Source organism: Polychytrium aggregatum, assembly GCF_025602895.1.
Source record: "Polychytrium aggregatum strain JEL109 chromosome Unknown BJ171scaffold_26, whole genome shotgun sequence".
In the NCBI taxonomy this organism is placed as follows: Eukaryota; Fungi; Chytridiomycota; class Chytridiomycetes; order Polychytriales; genus Polychytrium; species Polychytrium aggregatum.
In genome coordinates, this window is record NW_026516228.1 from 366,301 (window position 1) to 380,763 (window position 14,463).

General features: G+C 58.4%; 7 protein-coding genes across 7 annotated transcripts; 2 read left to right on the plus strand and 5 right to left on the minus strand.

Moving 5' to 3' along the window:
• Nucleotides 1–101: 101 nt before the first annotated feature.
• Nucleotides 102–1,779, minus strand: BJ171DRAFT_511030 (uncharacterized protein). The gene is made up of 6 exons (XM_053111533.1): nt 1,671–1,779; nt 1,482–1,562; nt 1,272–1,347; nt 991–1,128; nt 575–827; nt 102–454 (listed from the first exon to the last, which is right to left on the minus strand). The coding sequence occupies exons 1-6, from the start codon at nt 1,712–1,714 to the stop codon at nt 150–152; spliced, it is 897 nt and encodes a 298-aa protein (XP_052965247.1). The 5' UTR covers nt 1,715–1,779; the 3' UTR covers nt 102–149.
• Nucleotides 1,780–1,826: 47 nt separating this feature from the next.
• BJ171DRAFT_511034 (uncharacterized protein) lies at nt 1,827–3,454 on the plus strand. The gene has a single exon (XM_053111534.1). The coding sequence runs from the start codon at nt 2,009–2,011 to the stop codon at nt 3,059–3,061; it is 1,053 nt and encodes a 350-aa protein (XP_052965248.1). The 5' UTR covers nt 1,827–2,008; the 3' UTR covers nt 3,062–3,454.
• BJ171DRAFT_154200 (uncharacterized protein) lies at nt 3,094–4,151 on the minus strand. Its single transcript, XM_053105810.1, has 2 exons — nt 3,927–4,151; nt 3,094–3,798 (listed from the first exon to the last, which is right to left on the minus strand). Exon 2 carries the CDS (start codon nt 3,732–3,734, stop codon nt 3,126–3,128), a length of 609 nt encoding a protein of 202 aa, XP_052965249.1. The 5' UTR covers nt 3,735–3,798; nt 3,927–4,151; the 3' UTR covers nt 3,094–3,125.
• On the minus strand, nt 3,455–6,592 carry BJ171DRAFT_443737 (cell division control protein 3). Its single transcript, XM_053108124.1, has 11 exons — nt 6,511–6,592; nt 6,250–6,415; nt 5,912–6,031; nt 5,711–5,792; nt 5,428–5,568; nt 5,049–5,166; nt 4,869–4,952; nt 4,568–4,664; nt 4,163–4,445; nt 3,927–4,037; nt 3,455–3,798 (listed from the first exon to the last, which is right to left on the minus strand). Exons 1-11 carry the CDS (start codon nt 6,517–6,519, stop codon nt 3,786–3,788), a joined length of 1,224 nt encoding a protein of 407 aa, XP_052965250.1. The 5' UTR covers nt 6,520–6,592; the 3' UTR covers nt 3,455–3,785.
• A 453-nt stretch (nt 6,593–7,045) lies between these two features.
• On the minus strand, nt 7,046–8,410 carry BJ171DRAFT_511036 (uncharacterized protein). The gene has a single exon (XM_053111535.1). The coding sequence runs from the start codon at nt 8,331–8,333 to the stop codon at nt 7,170–7,172; it is 1,164 nt and encodes a 387-aa protein (XP_052965251.1). The 5' UTR covers nt 8,334–8,410; the 3' UTR covers nt 7,046–7,169.
• An 825-nt stretch (nt 8,411–9,235) lies between these two features.
• Nucleotides 9,236–10,770, minus strand: BJ171DRAFT_562319 (major facilitator superfamily domain-containing protein; the record flags this gene model as incomplete). Its single annotated transcript, XM_053113263.1, has 2 exons — nt 9,392–10,770; nt 9,236–9,355 (listed from the first exon to the last, which is right to left on the minus strand). The coding sequence occupies exons 1-2, from the start codon at nt 10,598–10,600 to the stop codon at nt 9,236–9,238; spliced, it is 1,329 nt and encodes a 442-aa protein (XP_052965252.1). The 5' UTR covers nt 10,601–10,770.
• A 1,211-nt stretch (nt 10,771–11,981) lies between these two features.
• On the plus strand, nt 11,982–14,462 carry BJ171DRAFT_154256 (uncharacterized protein). The gene is made up of 3 exons (XM_053105812.1): nt 11,982–12,199; nt 12,385–12,644; nt 12,820–14,462. The coding sequence occupies exons 1-3, from the start codon at nt 12,112–12,114 to the stop codon at nt 14,329–14,331; spliced, it is 1,860 nt and encodes a 619-aa protein (XP_052965253.1). The 5' UTR covers nt 11,982–12,111; the 3' UTR covers nt 14,332–14,462.
• Nucleotide 14,463: the final 1 nt, after the last annotated feature.

Below are 14,463 nucleotides of genomic sequence, written 5' to 3' on the forward strand. Positions count from 1 at the left end.
TCCAGCGCATCTTGAGCTGGAAGCGATTCCCACAATGGCTTCCTTGATTCAAATCACAGAATGGTCGTGGCCAGCGCGCGATTGGATTGGGTAACAAAATATTTGATCAATCGTCAAAATCACGGGTGTCCCGTTTTTATTGTTCAATACTAAAGCTTTGCAAGTTCTTCGTCACTGCGACAGATACTCCACTTTGTAAAGGCTCCCTTGTGGCGCTCAAAGTATGCCCGATGGATATTCCTTCTGTCGCCATCGCTACCTGGCGAAGATGAGTGGATGTAGTCACCCGGCAGCGCCAGGAACGACCGCTTGGTGTCCTCTACTTGCAGCTCCGGATCGAAAGTGGGAGGCACTGCCCGACTCGAGATCTTGGCGACAAGGGCCTCCAGGTCCTCCAGCGAATACCTCTGAAGTTCCCAGAGTGTGTAGTACTGTGGCAGAAATAGATTGATGTCTTTTGGAGGCAGCTCTGGTCACCATTCGTCGCTCAAGTACGCAGCGATCGCCAAGAGGCAGAAAGTGTCCCAACGTCGGATCCCGATAGCCCACTCATTCGCAATGACCACAAGCTCACCTCCACGATCAAAAGCATCGATGGCTTCCTTTGGAGACAGCCAATCTAGCTGAACAACCTCTGTGCCGTCCGAGCCAAGGTCTAGGATCTCTTGCCGAGAGCGATCGGCCACGGTCAAGTAGAACTGGGTGTTGAACCTGTGCGAGATCATTGGCGGAGTGATCCAGCTGGACCAGTGCACCATCTTGGAGACATTTGGGACGAGATTGTGGTCGGTACAGAGCTGCTGGAAGTTGATCTGTCCGGCGTTGAGCTTGAGAGAGGGTGTGGGTCGAGGAGTGAGTGTCAGCCATGGCAAAGGAGCCATTCGCCTGCAAGGCACCATCCAAGTGTCTCGCCCGCTGGGCCATACAGTTGATGCGTAGGCCGGTCACAGGGATATGCCACAGCAGAAATCAGGAGGCTCGTTGACATGCCTGGTTCCTCAGCTGAACAAAGTTGGGGCTGCTATTGGGAGGCGAGTCGAGAAGACCGTGGAACCCCACTTCCTCGAAGGATTCTCGGATGGCAGCAAGTCGATGGTCGAGATTGGGCTCGGCTGCGCCGTGCACTCTCTTGCCGACCAAACGCATCGACGGCAGTCGGTCGCCCATGGAGCCAGAGAACATGTCGATGGGCGAGTGTGTGTGGAATCAGCCTGCGTTCGTCGTGACGACTTTCCAGAACAGATGGGTCGGCATACATAGGGCATCCATACCCAGGGTAGAGTGTCCACGGGCTCGAGCTTGCCTCCAGGAAAGACGTGCGCCGAAGCATAGGATCCAGAGTCGTTGCTGCGGATGTCGGGTATCAGAGCCAGCACAGATCCAGCCCCAAGGGCGAGAGTCCAAGGGCACCGCAACAACACCGCAACCACATCGCAACTGCACCGCAGCGGCAAACGAGAGCAAAGGGTGTGTGGCTGTACCGTTTCACGGTCAGGATCCTGAAGTTCCCGGCGGACGATGGCGCTGAATCGCCAATGTTCTTGCGGGCGCAAATGATGAGGCTGGGATCGACGAGGATGGCGAGCAGTCGTGCGGTTGAGACGAGATCGGCAATACTGTCAGCGAATGGATTGACTGTATCGGCTGCTCGACTCGGGCGGCGGAGCTACCTCGCAGCCGACCGGATTGCAGCGGGTCGAATTGCCTGGCTCATGGGGGCTGGAGATGCAGATGCGGTGGATGGACAGGATCCGGCGGGTTGGAAGATCAAGGGCAAGCTGGACGAAAGCCGCGGTCCTCTGCCGAGCTGCCGGGGGTGGTGTTGGAAACAGAGGGGTGGATCTGACCAACAACATCCACCCCAACAATAAGCCACAAATTGATTTCTTGGCATTCCCCGAATACAAAAGCCGGCCCACTGCCTTTCGTCTGTAGATTCTCTCCCGTCTCTGATCGCTCTTGCTTGCTCGCTGCCAACACCGCCGACACCGCCAGCGCCGTCCAAGACATGCAGCAGTTCATATCACTCCCAAGCACCATCCTCATTGAAATCGGTCTCTGGACTGATTCGACCGATATTTTCCGAACGAATCGCTTCTTTTACAGCCTGTGGAAGCTCAACTCGACCCGCTGTCGCTTTCTGCTGCGGCGATACGGGCCCGCTTCGGTGCTCTTCCGCCCCGAGGTTACCCTGCCCACCAACCACCAGAACACACAGCCCCGTCGCATCAAGCGTTATCGGGGCTTCAACGTCGCCATGTTCATGGCGCTCGTCCAACAGTTCGGAGCAAAGTTCAAATACGCACCGCTCTTCCCGGGCGAGTCCGAGCGCTACGACCGCACCGACGTCACAAGCAGCCTCTGGAAGAGGCTCAACCACGAGCTGGCGCTGTCGTATCCGTCCGGGGCTGGGTCGATGCCGTTTGCCGGGGATGCTGAGGGTCCCGACAGCCTCGTCTTCCAGCTGGGCGACCCGTGGCTGTGGGCGGTGGGCTGCGGCTCGCCTGAGCCGCTGAGGTTCCTGCTTGCCGAGGGAGCCGATCCCGGAGCTCGACGTAGCGCCCGGGAAAGGGATCTGATGCTGCTTGGCGACCTGGCCGTCACCAAGGCGCTGAATCAATGCTTCCGCAGAGGAAGCCTGGAGCCCATGTGGGTACTGGACGAGCTGGCACCCTACCCGGACTACCAGCATTTCCTGGACACGGCCCTCGAAGCTACATTTGTGACCCTTCGGCGCCATATCGGCCCGAGCCCGATCCATTGCGACAGCGACCAGCAGGCCATCAAGATGCACTATCGGATAGTCTTCCAGTATTTGTGCAATCGCGGCGCACGGATAGGTCCCGACACCATGCGGGTGGGCATCAACTTTGCCCACCGTTTATGCACTGACCCTCACGAGCTCGACCTTATTCATAGTCTGTTCAACGAGGCCGCCAAGACCGCCTATCGAGAGCTCATTCCACCGAACCAAGCCCGCAACTTTGTTGACGCGGCGCAGAAGGCAAGAAACGAGCCAGTTGCGGCTTACCTCAAGGACTACTTTGCCGTCTCGGAGTAACGACATGGGAACGACCTGGAGGCCGTTCGCTGGCCGCTCCTTCTTGTTGTGGCGGAACAGCCGCTCAAAGCACCTGGGTGCCCTCAGACCCGAAGCATATATCTCCTTCATGAAGTGCATGGTTATTGTGGGGGGCAAGCGCGTGCGAATGAACTCTCATGCAAGAAATGCGGACCATCAGAAAGAGCAGCGGGAAGTTCGATTCCATCAATGGTCGGTAACCACGAGCCGATGCCGAAGGCTGCTGCGACACTGGTGATTCTCTCAAGCCCGATCGAATCATCCAGCCAAAGGGAGCACTCATGTCCCGCCATTGCAGTTGAATGAAGCACAGGGCACAGGCCACAGTCTCAAATCTATTTTGATGGCACAGAGCCAAATGAAATAAAAGAAAAATCGCAGGACAAACGTGGGATACCGAAGGGAGGGGTGCGGAGGGAGCGGAACGGAACGGAGAGACGGACCCGGCCTTTTCCACGGGTCCATAGCGGATGGAAATCGGGATCCGACGGGCGGTCCGAGCATGGGAGACAAAAATCCAGGGTGTTGGAGGCGGCTTGAGGTGAATTGAGTCATAATAAAAAGAGAAACAAGCAGTCTGACGAAGGGCTGAAGGCAAGAACGGGGATGAGGGGAGGGGAGAACTGACAATTAATGGTGCTTTATTCTGCATTGAACGGAACTAACGAAAGGGCTCGGGGCAAGCCTGCTATACCGAGGCGACTTAGATTCGGCGACTGGATGGGATAGGATGCGGCGCGAATGCAGAGGAATCTGTTAGCTCGGAGGTCAGGTGGCGGAGGCTCGCACAGAGCAGGATCGGGTTCGAGCAAGGGTATACGACTGCGTCTCCAGTGAAGCTTACCCGGTCTGCAAGTCGTGGATGGCGGCCTCCTCGACCTCGATCTGGCGGCGGAGCTTCTCCAGCTCGTCCATCATTTGCTGTCGCTTGGTGCTCAGACCTTCTTCGCGCTCGCTGGGGGATGGCAATGAAGCATGAGAGCGCAGGGAACGTGAGAAACCAAGGCCACTCACAGGGATGATGCAGAGAGTGGAGTACAGAGCGACGCTGGATTCACGCCTTCCGTGTGATAAACGTACCGCAGACTGGCTTCCTTCTCGCGGACCTTCTGGACAAACATCTGGCGCATGGCCTCCTCCTTGCGGTGCATGTCATCGGCCAGGTTACGCTGGGCGACCTCGATGCGCGAGTCGTAAGCGTCGTCGCAAGCCAGGAAGGACTCGGGACGACCCTTGCCGCGGATTTGTGTGGATCGGTACTGGGCGTAGTGGATGCTGTGGGTGGTTTCAATCAGATCCTGGAGGTTCTGGCTGATGAGGAGGTTGCGGAGGTGGATAAAGTCGCAATGCTTCTCGTTCTCGACTAAAGTGAGGGCGCACCGGGTGTCAGTACCGAGACAGTGCCGAGACAGTATATGAGCACGATGTGTGCGCTCGGGTCTCAGAATGTCGGTGCACGATGCAAATGAATGGCTTGGCACTCACCTTCGACAACACCCCATCGGTAGGTTCGTCCACGGACCTTCTGGCCGTTGACTTCGACAAAGGTGTCGCTGCCGATGACAGCGAAGGGCATGTAACGCTGTTGTGGGAGAGAGTGTGTGAAGGAGCGGCATCGGGCCACAAAGTGATGGTTAGTGGGTTGTCTCAGCGACAGTCGCAGTAACAGCCGTGGTGGCAGCCGCAGTAACAGCCACAGTGACATCCGTGATGGCAGTGTAAGGCATAATCCTGCTGCTGTTGGTAATGCAACTGGACAGAGAGATGCTTGTGTGCAACGACGCACCTCGAGATCAACCAGGGTTTCGCGGTCCTCGGCGTGGGCAGTGGGGTAGACACGAATATCGTGCTTCTCGAATTCTTGGAGAATCTGGAGACACAGGCTGGCGTATCAATACCGAGAGCAGCACTCGAGGCAGACAAAGCCGTCGGAGCAGGGGTGAGAATGTATGCAGGGACAACTTACAGCCTTCTTGAAGGAAGAGGCCTCCTCGGGGGTCAGGGTGTCGGCCTTGCCGATAACAGGGATGATGTTGACCTTGGTGCAGAGCCGCTGCAGGAACTCAATATCGAGCTCCTTCAGCCTGTGTGGTAGCAGGAGGATATATGGTTGTTAATGTTAAGGATCAGCAGGGCTGGGCACACCGGCTATATCAAGCATGTGGATCGCACAGGGCAGACGCTCGGTCCCCGGCCGCATGCGCAATTGAAAAGCTGGCTGGCAGGCCGGGCAGCAGAGACCCTGGGCTGACAACAACTGGGCCAGGCCAGCCAAATTCAGTACAGCCCAATGTTGTACGATGCAACGCCGGCAACACCAGACCACCAAGAGGAATCGCCCTTACTTGTGGCCGCCGGTGGGGGGAATGAAATAGAGCAGGGCGTGGACACGGGTGTCGCGGATGTTGCGGCGCATTTCCTGGCTTCTCTCGGCCTGGAGATAGGCATCGTACTGAGACTCGATGTAGTTCTGGATGGGCTGGAAGCTGCCAGAGAAAACAGAGAACTCGGGGTGAATGGGTGTGCTTCACTTCGACAGGATCCGTCGAGAGCGAGAGCGAGGAAATGTCGGCAGTGGCGATGCGGCGATGAAGTGGGAATGGCGAAGGCATGACAGCGACACTTTACTTGGTCTCGCGGTTGAGCTGATCGCCAAAGCCGGGGGTGTCGATGACGGTGAGGTGCAGAGTAACGCCGTTTTCCTCCAGCTCTGCCGGAGAGAAGAAGCGCAAAGAAAAAGAGGCCCTATATATGAGCAACGAAGGCTGCATCCAGACGAGCAGCCCAGAGGACGAGGCGGGGCCAGCAAAGGAGGTCAGCGAGCCGTACCGTAGGTAGTGGGGTTAATCTGGACAGTCTGGGTCTGCGACAGACTGCGCTGGGACTGCTCAACGAGGGGAGCGTTGAAGAGGGTGTTGATGAAGGTGGTCTTGCCGAGTCCAGACTCGCCTTACGTCAGCCGGGAAAGTAGCAGATTGAACAAGCAGTGTGAGGCAGTGCGGTGGCCGTGCTTGCATTTGGTCGACGGCCAAAGCCCAACCGGCGCATAAGAACCAAGGGAGGCGGCACACAGCAGCGGCACGACGGAGAGGAGAGCTGGGTGGAGGGGGGGGAACGGCATGAACGACAGGGAGCAACAACGAGCAAGCACAGGGACCAGCGCTCACCAGCAACCATGATGTTGAAGACATAGGGCCGTCTCTTGGAACGACGAACACGCTGGACAGGAAGGTCGCTAATGCCGAGCTCCTCGCTGAGGCGGACGGGGATCGAGCGGGGCAGCTTCCACGGTCCGGGATCGGGGTAGCGACCACGGAATTGAAGAGCGTATTCCTGGAGGGCAGGACGAGCCGGCAGAGGTTAGCGGGCCGCAGGAGGAAGGCAGAGCAGCATGATAAGAGCGAACGAGGCAGGTCCCCGACGCTCACCAGAGGCATGTTGGGAACGGGAGGCGGCGGCGGCGGGATCGGAAGACGGCGGGATCGACGACGAGAAGTGCCGAGGCAGAGCAGGACGCAGGAGGAACGGATGTCGAAGGCGTGCGAGGAAAGGCGACGGCCACGGCGATCCAGCCAAGGCCGCGGGGGTTGGAACCGCTTTTTTCGGCGACAAAGACAGTGCGGCGGGCAGGCGCTGCCAAATCGGGCGTGTGTGCGAGCATCGTGTGACATGCGGGGGCACGCACTGTGCGTTTGCGGCAGCGACGGCAGCACCAGCGCGGGCCTGTGCGAGGCGGCGCTTGTGTTGCGGCTGGGCTGCTGGCGGGCACTGTACTGTACCGTGGGAACCCGAGTAGTTGCGATGTTGGTGTAGTGCTGATGCAATGTCGATGCGATGTCGGTGTGGTGTTGATGCGATGTCGGTGTGGTGCCAGTGTAATTCCGATGCTGTTCACACGTTCCTCAGGGTGACAGACCCTCCATCTCATACCATCCCTCCACGACCGACAGAGCTTTTCTTTGACGGATCTTTATTATCGCTATTTTGATGTCACATCAATTCGTATTTACAATCAACGTATGAGGAAGTATGTGGTTGTTCTGGTGCAGACAAAGCCTGCGACCTACAAGCCTGCAAGCCTGCAAGCTTACAAGCTCTCGATCTCAGGGTCGGTGCGCTTCCGGGACCTAGGCTTGGATTGGATAGCAGGAGCACCACCGGCAGCGGCAGCAGCCTGAGCTTCTTTGCGGGTCTTCATTTCCTGCTGGATCATCTTGCGGTCAAACGGAAGGGTCACGACAATCGAGCTGTCCACAGATCGGGCAACGACAAAGTCGGGGTAAGCCTTGCCCTCGAGGGCCTCGCGCCTCTGGATCTCCTTCTCGACCTCGATACCGGCCTTGAGATAGACGCGGGCAGCCTTCCGGCACTTGGGGTGGTTGCGAACGCGATTGTAGAGCTCCAAGATCTCATCTTCGTCCTCAAGGTCCAGATGACGATGGTGGTGCTGATGGCGGCTAAAGTATTCAGAGAAAGGGTCGAGGTTGTATCGGCTGTAGCTCGATTTCCACTCGTTTGGGCTGAGCTTGACAATTTCCCACTCGTCCGAGTCGAAGCCGTTGGTGGCCAGGTCTTTGGCTCGACTGAACGACTTTGAGAAGGCATAGCCAACGGCTCCAGCTGCACCCAAAAGCGACAGAGGCAGGGGCAGCGTCAAGAATCCGACGCCGGCGACGGCCAAGGTGGTGAAGGTGGCGTGGTCATAGGCCGTGGCCATGAACGGATGCGAGGGCAGGCTGGTGAAGGACTCGGACCCAAACTTGGGCACGATCCAGACAATCAGGCCACCCAGGATCAGAAAGCGGATCACTGAGCCGCGCCATCTGCGCTCGTAAAAGTAGTAGTTATTGCCGTGGCCGTCGCCAAAGCGTCTCCATCCGCATTGCTGGGCCGAGCTGGACTGGAAGGAGCGTCGCGACTCGACCGACTGGAACAAGGGCATGCGCTGCACCGGAGATCGGAACGGCATCGAGTTGAGGCCAATGTTGCGGATACTTGGGGTGGTCGGGTAGTGGAGGCCGGCTGAGCCAAGGGTTTGTGCGGCGCTGTGCGAAAGACGGGTCGACATGGAGCGTGCGAACACTGGAGCAGCGGCCTGGATGGACTTGGAGGCGAAGCGAGTGGATCCGGCGACGACGCCGGGCGCTATCTGCCCAAGAGCATGCTGGATAACAACAGCACCGGCACCAGCAAGGGGAAGAGTCTGAGGAGCCAGGTGCATAGCAGAAGTGACAATAGAGGACGAGGTCATTTTGGCTGGGTGAGATTCTGGGAAGTTGGAACTTTGAAGGGAGAGACTGGATTGTGTTCACTGGGTGAGTGGACGAGGGACTGACTGCCGGCAGTGCAGGGGACATCGGATTTATAGGCATGGATTCGCCTTGGCACGGCGCAACGTTTCCCCTTGGTCTGCTGGGTCTCAGCTCGGAATTGGAGGGCCGGGCGACCCAGCGAATCAGAGGCCACGCCGTGCATGCACCGGCTCGCAGGCGGCCGATCTTGGCCCCCGAGACAAAGCAAGTGCCCGCCCGCTTGCAACGGTGCATCGTGGCGGAATGCGGTCCGCTTGCCTGGCAGGATTCACGCGAAACAGCGGTGATTCTGGAAGTCTTGGCAGCCCGAGCGAGGAGGCGCGAGACCGATCTCGCCGCGCGCTATTGCGGCTCTCGGCCAGCGAGGCTCTCGCTCCGTGGCACTCGCTTGACACAGAAACATGTCGTGTCAGGGCCCCGTTCGGCCACGTTGGCGGCTGCGCACGACTGACCGCCACGAACAAACGGGTCCGCCAAGCCGGACAGCAGCGCGGTGGTGATGCGGATCAGCGCGGTCTGGGTCAAACGGCAGCCGCATTCACGAGAAGGCAATGGTGTCCCGCCAGGAAGCCGCGGCCTCTGTTCGAAGTGCAGGATGCATCTCCAATGAATGCGAACCCAATGTGGCCGCCGTGGGCCAGCATGCATATCCAGATTCTCGCCAGTGAACAGCTACGTTTCAAAGTCAATATATTATTCTGACTTGCATAGAAGCTTTACATTTCATTCAAGAGTCTCAGTTTCGAGTTAGAAGTGACGGAAGTGAGGGAAGGGGGTGGTGGTCGGAGTGGATGGGACGCGTGATGGTCTCATATCAAGTAATAGTGATGATAACACCAGTTTAGGCCTTGGCGGCAGCCTTGGAAGCCTCGTCATCAGCCTTGGAGGTGTCCTTGACGGAGTTGACGGTGGCATAGGCAATGGGGAGAGAGCCAATGACGAGGACAACAGTGATGATAAGCTGGGTCCAGACAGAGGCACCAACAACACCACCAACGATCCAGGAGATGGCACCACCGAGAGACTGGATACCCTTGTAGAAACCACCATAGCGGGACAGGGTGGCGTAGTCGTTGGTGAGGGCACCCATGATCCAGTAGGCATAGGACTGGAACATGGCGTCGAGGGCAGCCATCAGGACGTACATAATGGTGATGCCCCACATGGCGGGGTGGGTCTGGCCGGGGGTGCCGAACAGATCAACGCGGGTCTTGCCGAGGGGAGTGCCGGGAGCAACATCGTTGAAGGCGGTCTGCTGGTAGATGATGGCACCGATCCAGAGAGCAGCGTTGCCAATAAAGACAACAGCGAGACCGACACGGGAGCGAGTGTGGCGGGACCACTTCTCGTTGTCAAGGAACTTCGAGATGACATAGGATCCAAGAGCCTGGAAAGCCCAGTAGAAGATGGCGTTGAACGAGCCAGAGCGGACGTTGTAGAAATGGCCGTTGATGAAGCCGAACTGGTAGGCGTAGAAGTAGTTGGAAGCCAGGAAGCAGGGAGCCATGAGGAGCATGCGCCAGTTGCCAAAGAGCTTGAGGACCTCGATGGCCTCACCAATGATGTTGCCCTGGGTGATGACCTCGACGGGAGTGCCATCAGCACGGACGACAGTCTTGGGGTCAGCGAGGAGGAGAGCGCAGCAGGAACCAAGGACGGTGATACCGATGAAAGCACCGAAAGTACCAGTGGAGATGGCAACATCGGGGTTGTTGAAGTTGAGGATCAGACCGACAGTGTTGCCAAAGACGGAGCCAAGGTTGAAGATGATCCAGAAGACGGCAAAGTAGGTGGCCTTCTTCTCCTCAGTGGGGTAGGCCATGATGAGGGCACCCTGGGAAGACCACAGGAGACCAGCACCAACACCGAGAACGGCACCAGCAATGATGAAGAAAGCCTTGGCACCAGCAGAGCCAGCAGCACCACCAGAGAGATCGTTGTTGAGGGAAGCACCAATGTAGAGAGAGTAGGTCAGGCCACCGATGAACATCTGGATGCGGGGACCGAGGATGTTGTTGATGGCACCACCAAAGAGACCAAAGAGGGCAAAGGTGGTGTAGAGAGCGGCGTTGGCGTTACTGCCAGTGGTGGGGTCAGTGCCACCACCAGCACCGAGGGAGTTGACGGCATTGAACATGCCGGGGCAACCGAAGCAGATGAATCCAAGAAGGACGACTTGGGCGATGGGAGCCTTCGAGATGGCCATGGCGACTGATCGGGGAGGCGAAGAGGGATGGTGAGAGCAGATGGGCCGTCGCGGGTGGTCGTTTTATATCTGCAGCCGGCCGCGCAGGGGGTCGCCGAGGACAACGGCCCCTGCCTGGCCGGACGCCAATCCGGGGCCATGTGAATCGCGCGGGCGACGCTAAGCTAGTGGGGTGTGGGTGGTGGCCCCGAGGGCAAGCCCGGCCTCAGTTAAAGTTTTTGGCCGAGAAAGAGCGGGTGCGCGGCTGGCGGCAACTCTGTATGCGGTGGCGTCGCAGCGTAAGAGACATGGGTGTGGTGCAAGGAGACGATGGGGGGTCAGGTGCGAGGACAGCGACACCATGGGCCATGGCCGCCATTGGGCGGGAGGACGAGCGACATGGGCCGGCGAGTGTCAACAAAGAGCGGATCAAATGCGCCCAAGCGCAGCCCAGTGCGGCAGCAGGGCGGGGCGGTGTATCCGCGATGAAAGGGAAAGTCCAGCGCAAACGCGGCGGTCATGTGGTTTGGTCTTTCAACGACACAGTGCCACAGACGCGTACATGTGTGTACGTTCGGAGTCATACGGCTGTACAGTTACATGCTGCGCAGTGTAAGCAAGATCGTCACCGTGGCAACCCAAAGCCTCCTGTGGGCTGGCCTGGAGCAGCCTCTGCTGCTTGGACTCTGGGCCAAGCATCGGCGGGCAAGTGGCGGTCAGCCGATCGATAAGCGTGAGTTTGTGGTCGTGTGAGCCGCTCCTGATCAGGGGCAGGCAAAGCGAAATCGCGGCGGGAGGGAAGGGCAAAATCAACCAATGCAGTACCGCTCGGCAAGGGGGAGGGAAAGCAAATTTGCTGCGGTCCTCAAGTACAGCGGGCTGGGGAGAAGCTGAGGGCCGATCAAGCGGGGCGAGGCGAGGCGGCGTGCACAAGATAGCGCGGGGGTCTGCTCAGCTCAACAGGAGAGCGGGCTTGCCGCTTGGCGGCCTGGACTGGGTGCTTACGTCACTCGAAACCGAATCGCAGGACGCACATCTCCGGGAGTGGAGGGCGACCCTGGATATCCACCAGAACCAACAGCGTGTCCGGGGCTGCCTTGGGGCTACTTTCGGGCGTGTCTCGTCGAAGGGATATCTATCGAGTCCATGGCTCGCCAAGTACCTTGAGCACGAATGACTCATTTGACCAGACCTTGGACTGCCTTGCGCACGCCCCCGACAGTATGTTCATCGCCTCCCGAACATGCCATCCGCTCACGAGCATCGAGTTTCATGGGCTCAATACCCTTCGGTTGCGATGCAATCATCTGCTTCAGCCCCGCACAGAGGAATCCGCATGTTCTGCTTTCCACCAAGCCCACCCTTTCCCAATCTGTCCTCTTCGGATTCGAAGAATTCCACCAGTCGCGCCCAGGAGAGCAAAGGGCCGTTGCTTGGCCTACGAACGGGGCTCTGTCGAGCGCCTTGCGACCTGCTTCAATGTTGTCACTTGGCTTTCTGACATCATCCTCAGGCGTTGAAGCTCCAGAGGCATGACGGATTCGGAAGCCTCTGTTCTGTCTTCGGCCCCAGCGTCGGCTGCTCGCGTATACACTGCATCAGATGGCCCAGACCAACTGGGTCAGTACACCAAACCGTAGCACTCATCTCTGGCACGAGGACTTGTCTGCTTCGTATTTATGCTTTCGTGTGAGCCAGAGTGCTCCTTGTCCTCGCCCACCCTCATCTCGACCGCTGCAACGAACGGATATGACTCACCTTCGCGCTTCCCGGGCATTACTCGCCGGGTCTCTGAAACAAACCAGAGCTCGCCAACCTCAGCTTCCTCAGGCTCGATGACGATGACGTCGACTGGATTGTCGATGTGTGCCATCTCGACGACCGAGCTGCATGGGTCCGTCGCTTCGACCTCGGTGGTAACCGCTTGACGGCAACTGGCATCGAGTTACTCGTCCAGATCCTGCCAAGGTCCCCGTTGGAATATCTGTCCCTTGACAGCAATCCTCTCGGCGATGATGGGCTGGAACTGCTGGCATCAACCCTCCCATGCTGCCCTACACTGCAGGTGTGTTCAAACTCGCTCACTTGTTCTGACCAACGCCTATTGTGTTGAGAGGACCGCATGGCGCTCTCGACCAAAGTGGCTCCCTCCATCATCCTCATCATCCTGACCACCGCCGCTCTGCTTATCGCTGCTGCTGCATCGGCTGTCCTCGTCCGTCGGGTCGCTGATTCCACAGGAACTCAGCCTCAACAACACCGGACTTTCAGACATCTGTGCGCTCAGTATCAGCCACGCTGTGCGTCAGAGTTGCATCCGGCGCCTGCATCTGGCCAACAACGAGCTTGGCAACAAAGGCTGTGTCATAGTATCTCGGGAGCTGGTCGGCCATCCGCTCTGTCCGTTGCTGCTTCTGTCACTCAACGGCAACTACATCAAGACGGACGGGTTGCTGGCTCTGGGAAACGCCTTGCGCATCAACAATGCCTGTGCGAGCGGCCCTGGGCTGGGAAGGGATCCACCGCAACCAATACGCCAAACGAGCCATCCAAGTCGTCTCTGCGGAACCTGGCTTCGAGAGATTTGGCTTGGAGACAACAGCCTCAGCGACATCTCGATCGAGGAATTCTGCCGAGCTTGTTGCCAGCCAGCAACAGACCGATCGGCGGCCCCGCAATCCCTCACCCCGCAATCCTTCGTCCCGCAATCCCTCGCCCCAGCGACAACATCGTCGGCAGCCTGGTCCGCCTTGGTGACTGCCGCACTGCTGCAGCCCCCTGGTCGACTGATAGCAGGAACGCCCAGTCAACGACCCATCGCCTCCCTCAAGCTGTTCTACAGTCACACAATCACCGATGGCGCCGTTGCCCACCTCTGCCAGTTCATGTATATCTATGGGCTCGCAGAGCTCGATCTGACGGGCAATCTTGTCGGCGACGACGGTGTCGAGCTGCTCTGCGAATACCTGGAGTCCAACTCCTTTGTCCGCCTCGCTCGACTTCACCTCGGCAGCAACTACATTACCTCGGTTGGAGGCGTGCGGTTGGCCCAACTGCTGCGAAATAACAGTGTTCCGGCGCTGTGTGATCTGGACTTGTCCGGCAATCATCTTGGCGAGGAAGCCCTGGTCGCCCTGGCCCACAGTCTCGAAGATCCTCGTCTCGTCGACAATCTCGAGGCTGGAGCGCCGCCCCAGAAACCCGCATCCGGCGACTTTCACCGAGGAGCCCGAGGCAACTCAACCCTGGATGCACAATGCCCACTCCGCGGAGCCCCCCGGATCCAGGCTGCTCCCGGCCCCTCTCGCCTCGAGCGCTTGAATCTGGCCGATAACGCCGATCCCACCGAGCTGGTGCTGTCTGCCTTTGCGAGATGTCTGAGAAGTAACCGGAATCTGCTCCAGATCCACTTCGAGGCCTTGGCTCTATTTTCGGTCCCAAGCAGCTCTATCGACCGCCTCTTTACCGAAATCCGCGACCGCATCGAGCAGAATGTTGGCATCAAGACCCTGGTACAACAGTCGTCGGTGCGGGTCCTGCGGCAAGCCAGAGCCCTGATGCTGCGATGCCGCTGGATTCTTCCTTTTGAGTTGCTTGAGCGGATATGCTGGACAGCCCACAGGTCGTCGCTCCTGGCCAACGAACAGCTCAGACGAATCACAAACTTTGCCACGAGTGCCTCCAGCCTGGACCCAGAAATCGATCGCACAGCGTTCTTGTCACAGGTCGACTGCCTGCGCTTTCACGGATGACATGCACAACATGGATGGAATCGATATCGAAATCGAGATGAATATAGGCGCATGTGGTAGCTTATGCAAGCCGATGTTTGGTGACCAACGACCAGTATAAGCGACCAAGGATGAGCGACGTTCACACCACTG

Coding starts and splice junctions, on each gene's coding strand:
- BJ171DRAFT_443737 (XM_053108124.1), bottom strand. Junction 5,167..5,427: donor CCCCCCACCGGCGGCCACAA/GTAAGGGCGATT, acceptor GCTACCACACAG/GCTGAAGGAGCTCGATATTG. Junction 4,665..4,868: donor AAACCCTGGTTGATCTCGAG/GTGCGTCGTTGC, acceptor CTCCCACAACAG/CGTTACATGCCCTTCGCTGT.
- BJ171DRAFT_511034 (XM_053111534.1), top strand. CDS start 2,009: ATGCAGCAGTTCATATCACTCCCAAGCACCATCCTCATTGAAATCGGT.
- BJ171DRAFT_511030 (XM_053111533.1), bottom strand. CDS start 1,714: ATGAGCCAGGCAATTCGACCCGCTGCAATCCGGTCGGCTGCGAG. Junction 1,348..1,481: donor AGGATCCTGACCGTGAAACG/GTACAGCCACAC, acceptor CGACATCCGCAG/CAACGACTCTGGATCCTATG. Junction 828..990: donor TTGTTCAGCTGAGGAACCAG/GCATGTCAACGA, acceptor CCCTCTCTCAAG/CTCAACGCCGGACAGATCAA.
- BJ171DRAFT_154256 (XM_053105812.1), top strand. CDS start 12,112: ATGACGGATTCGGAAGCCTCTGTTCTGTCTTCGGCCCCAGCGTCGGCT. Junction 12,200..12,384: donor AGATGGCCCAGACCAACTGG/GTCAGTACACCA, acceptor GAAACAAACCAG/AGCTCGCCAACCTCAGCTTC. Junction 12,645..12,819: donor CATGCTGCCCTACACTGCAG/GTGTGTTCAAAC, acceptor CTGATTCCACAG/GAACTCAGCCTCAACAACAC.
- BJ171DRAFT_511036 (XM_053111535.1), bottom strand. CDS start 8,333: ATGACCTCGTCCTCTATTGTCACTTCTGCTATGCACCTGGCTCCTCAG.
- BJ171DRAFT_154200 (XM_053105810.1), bottom strand. CDS start 3,734: ATGCAGAATAAAGCACCATTAATTGTCAGTTCTCCCCTCCCCTCATCC.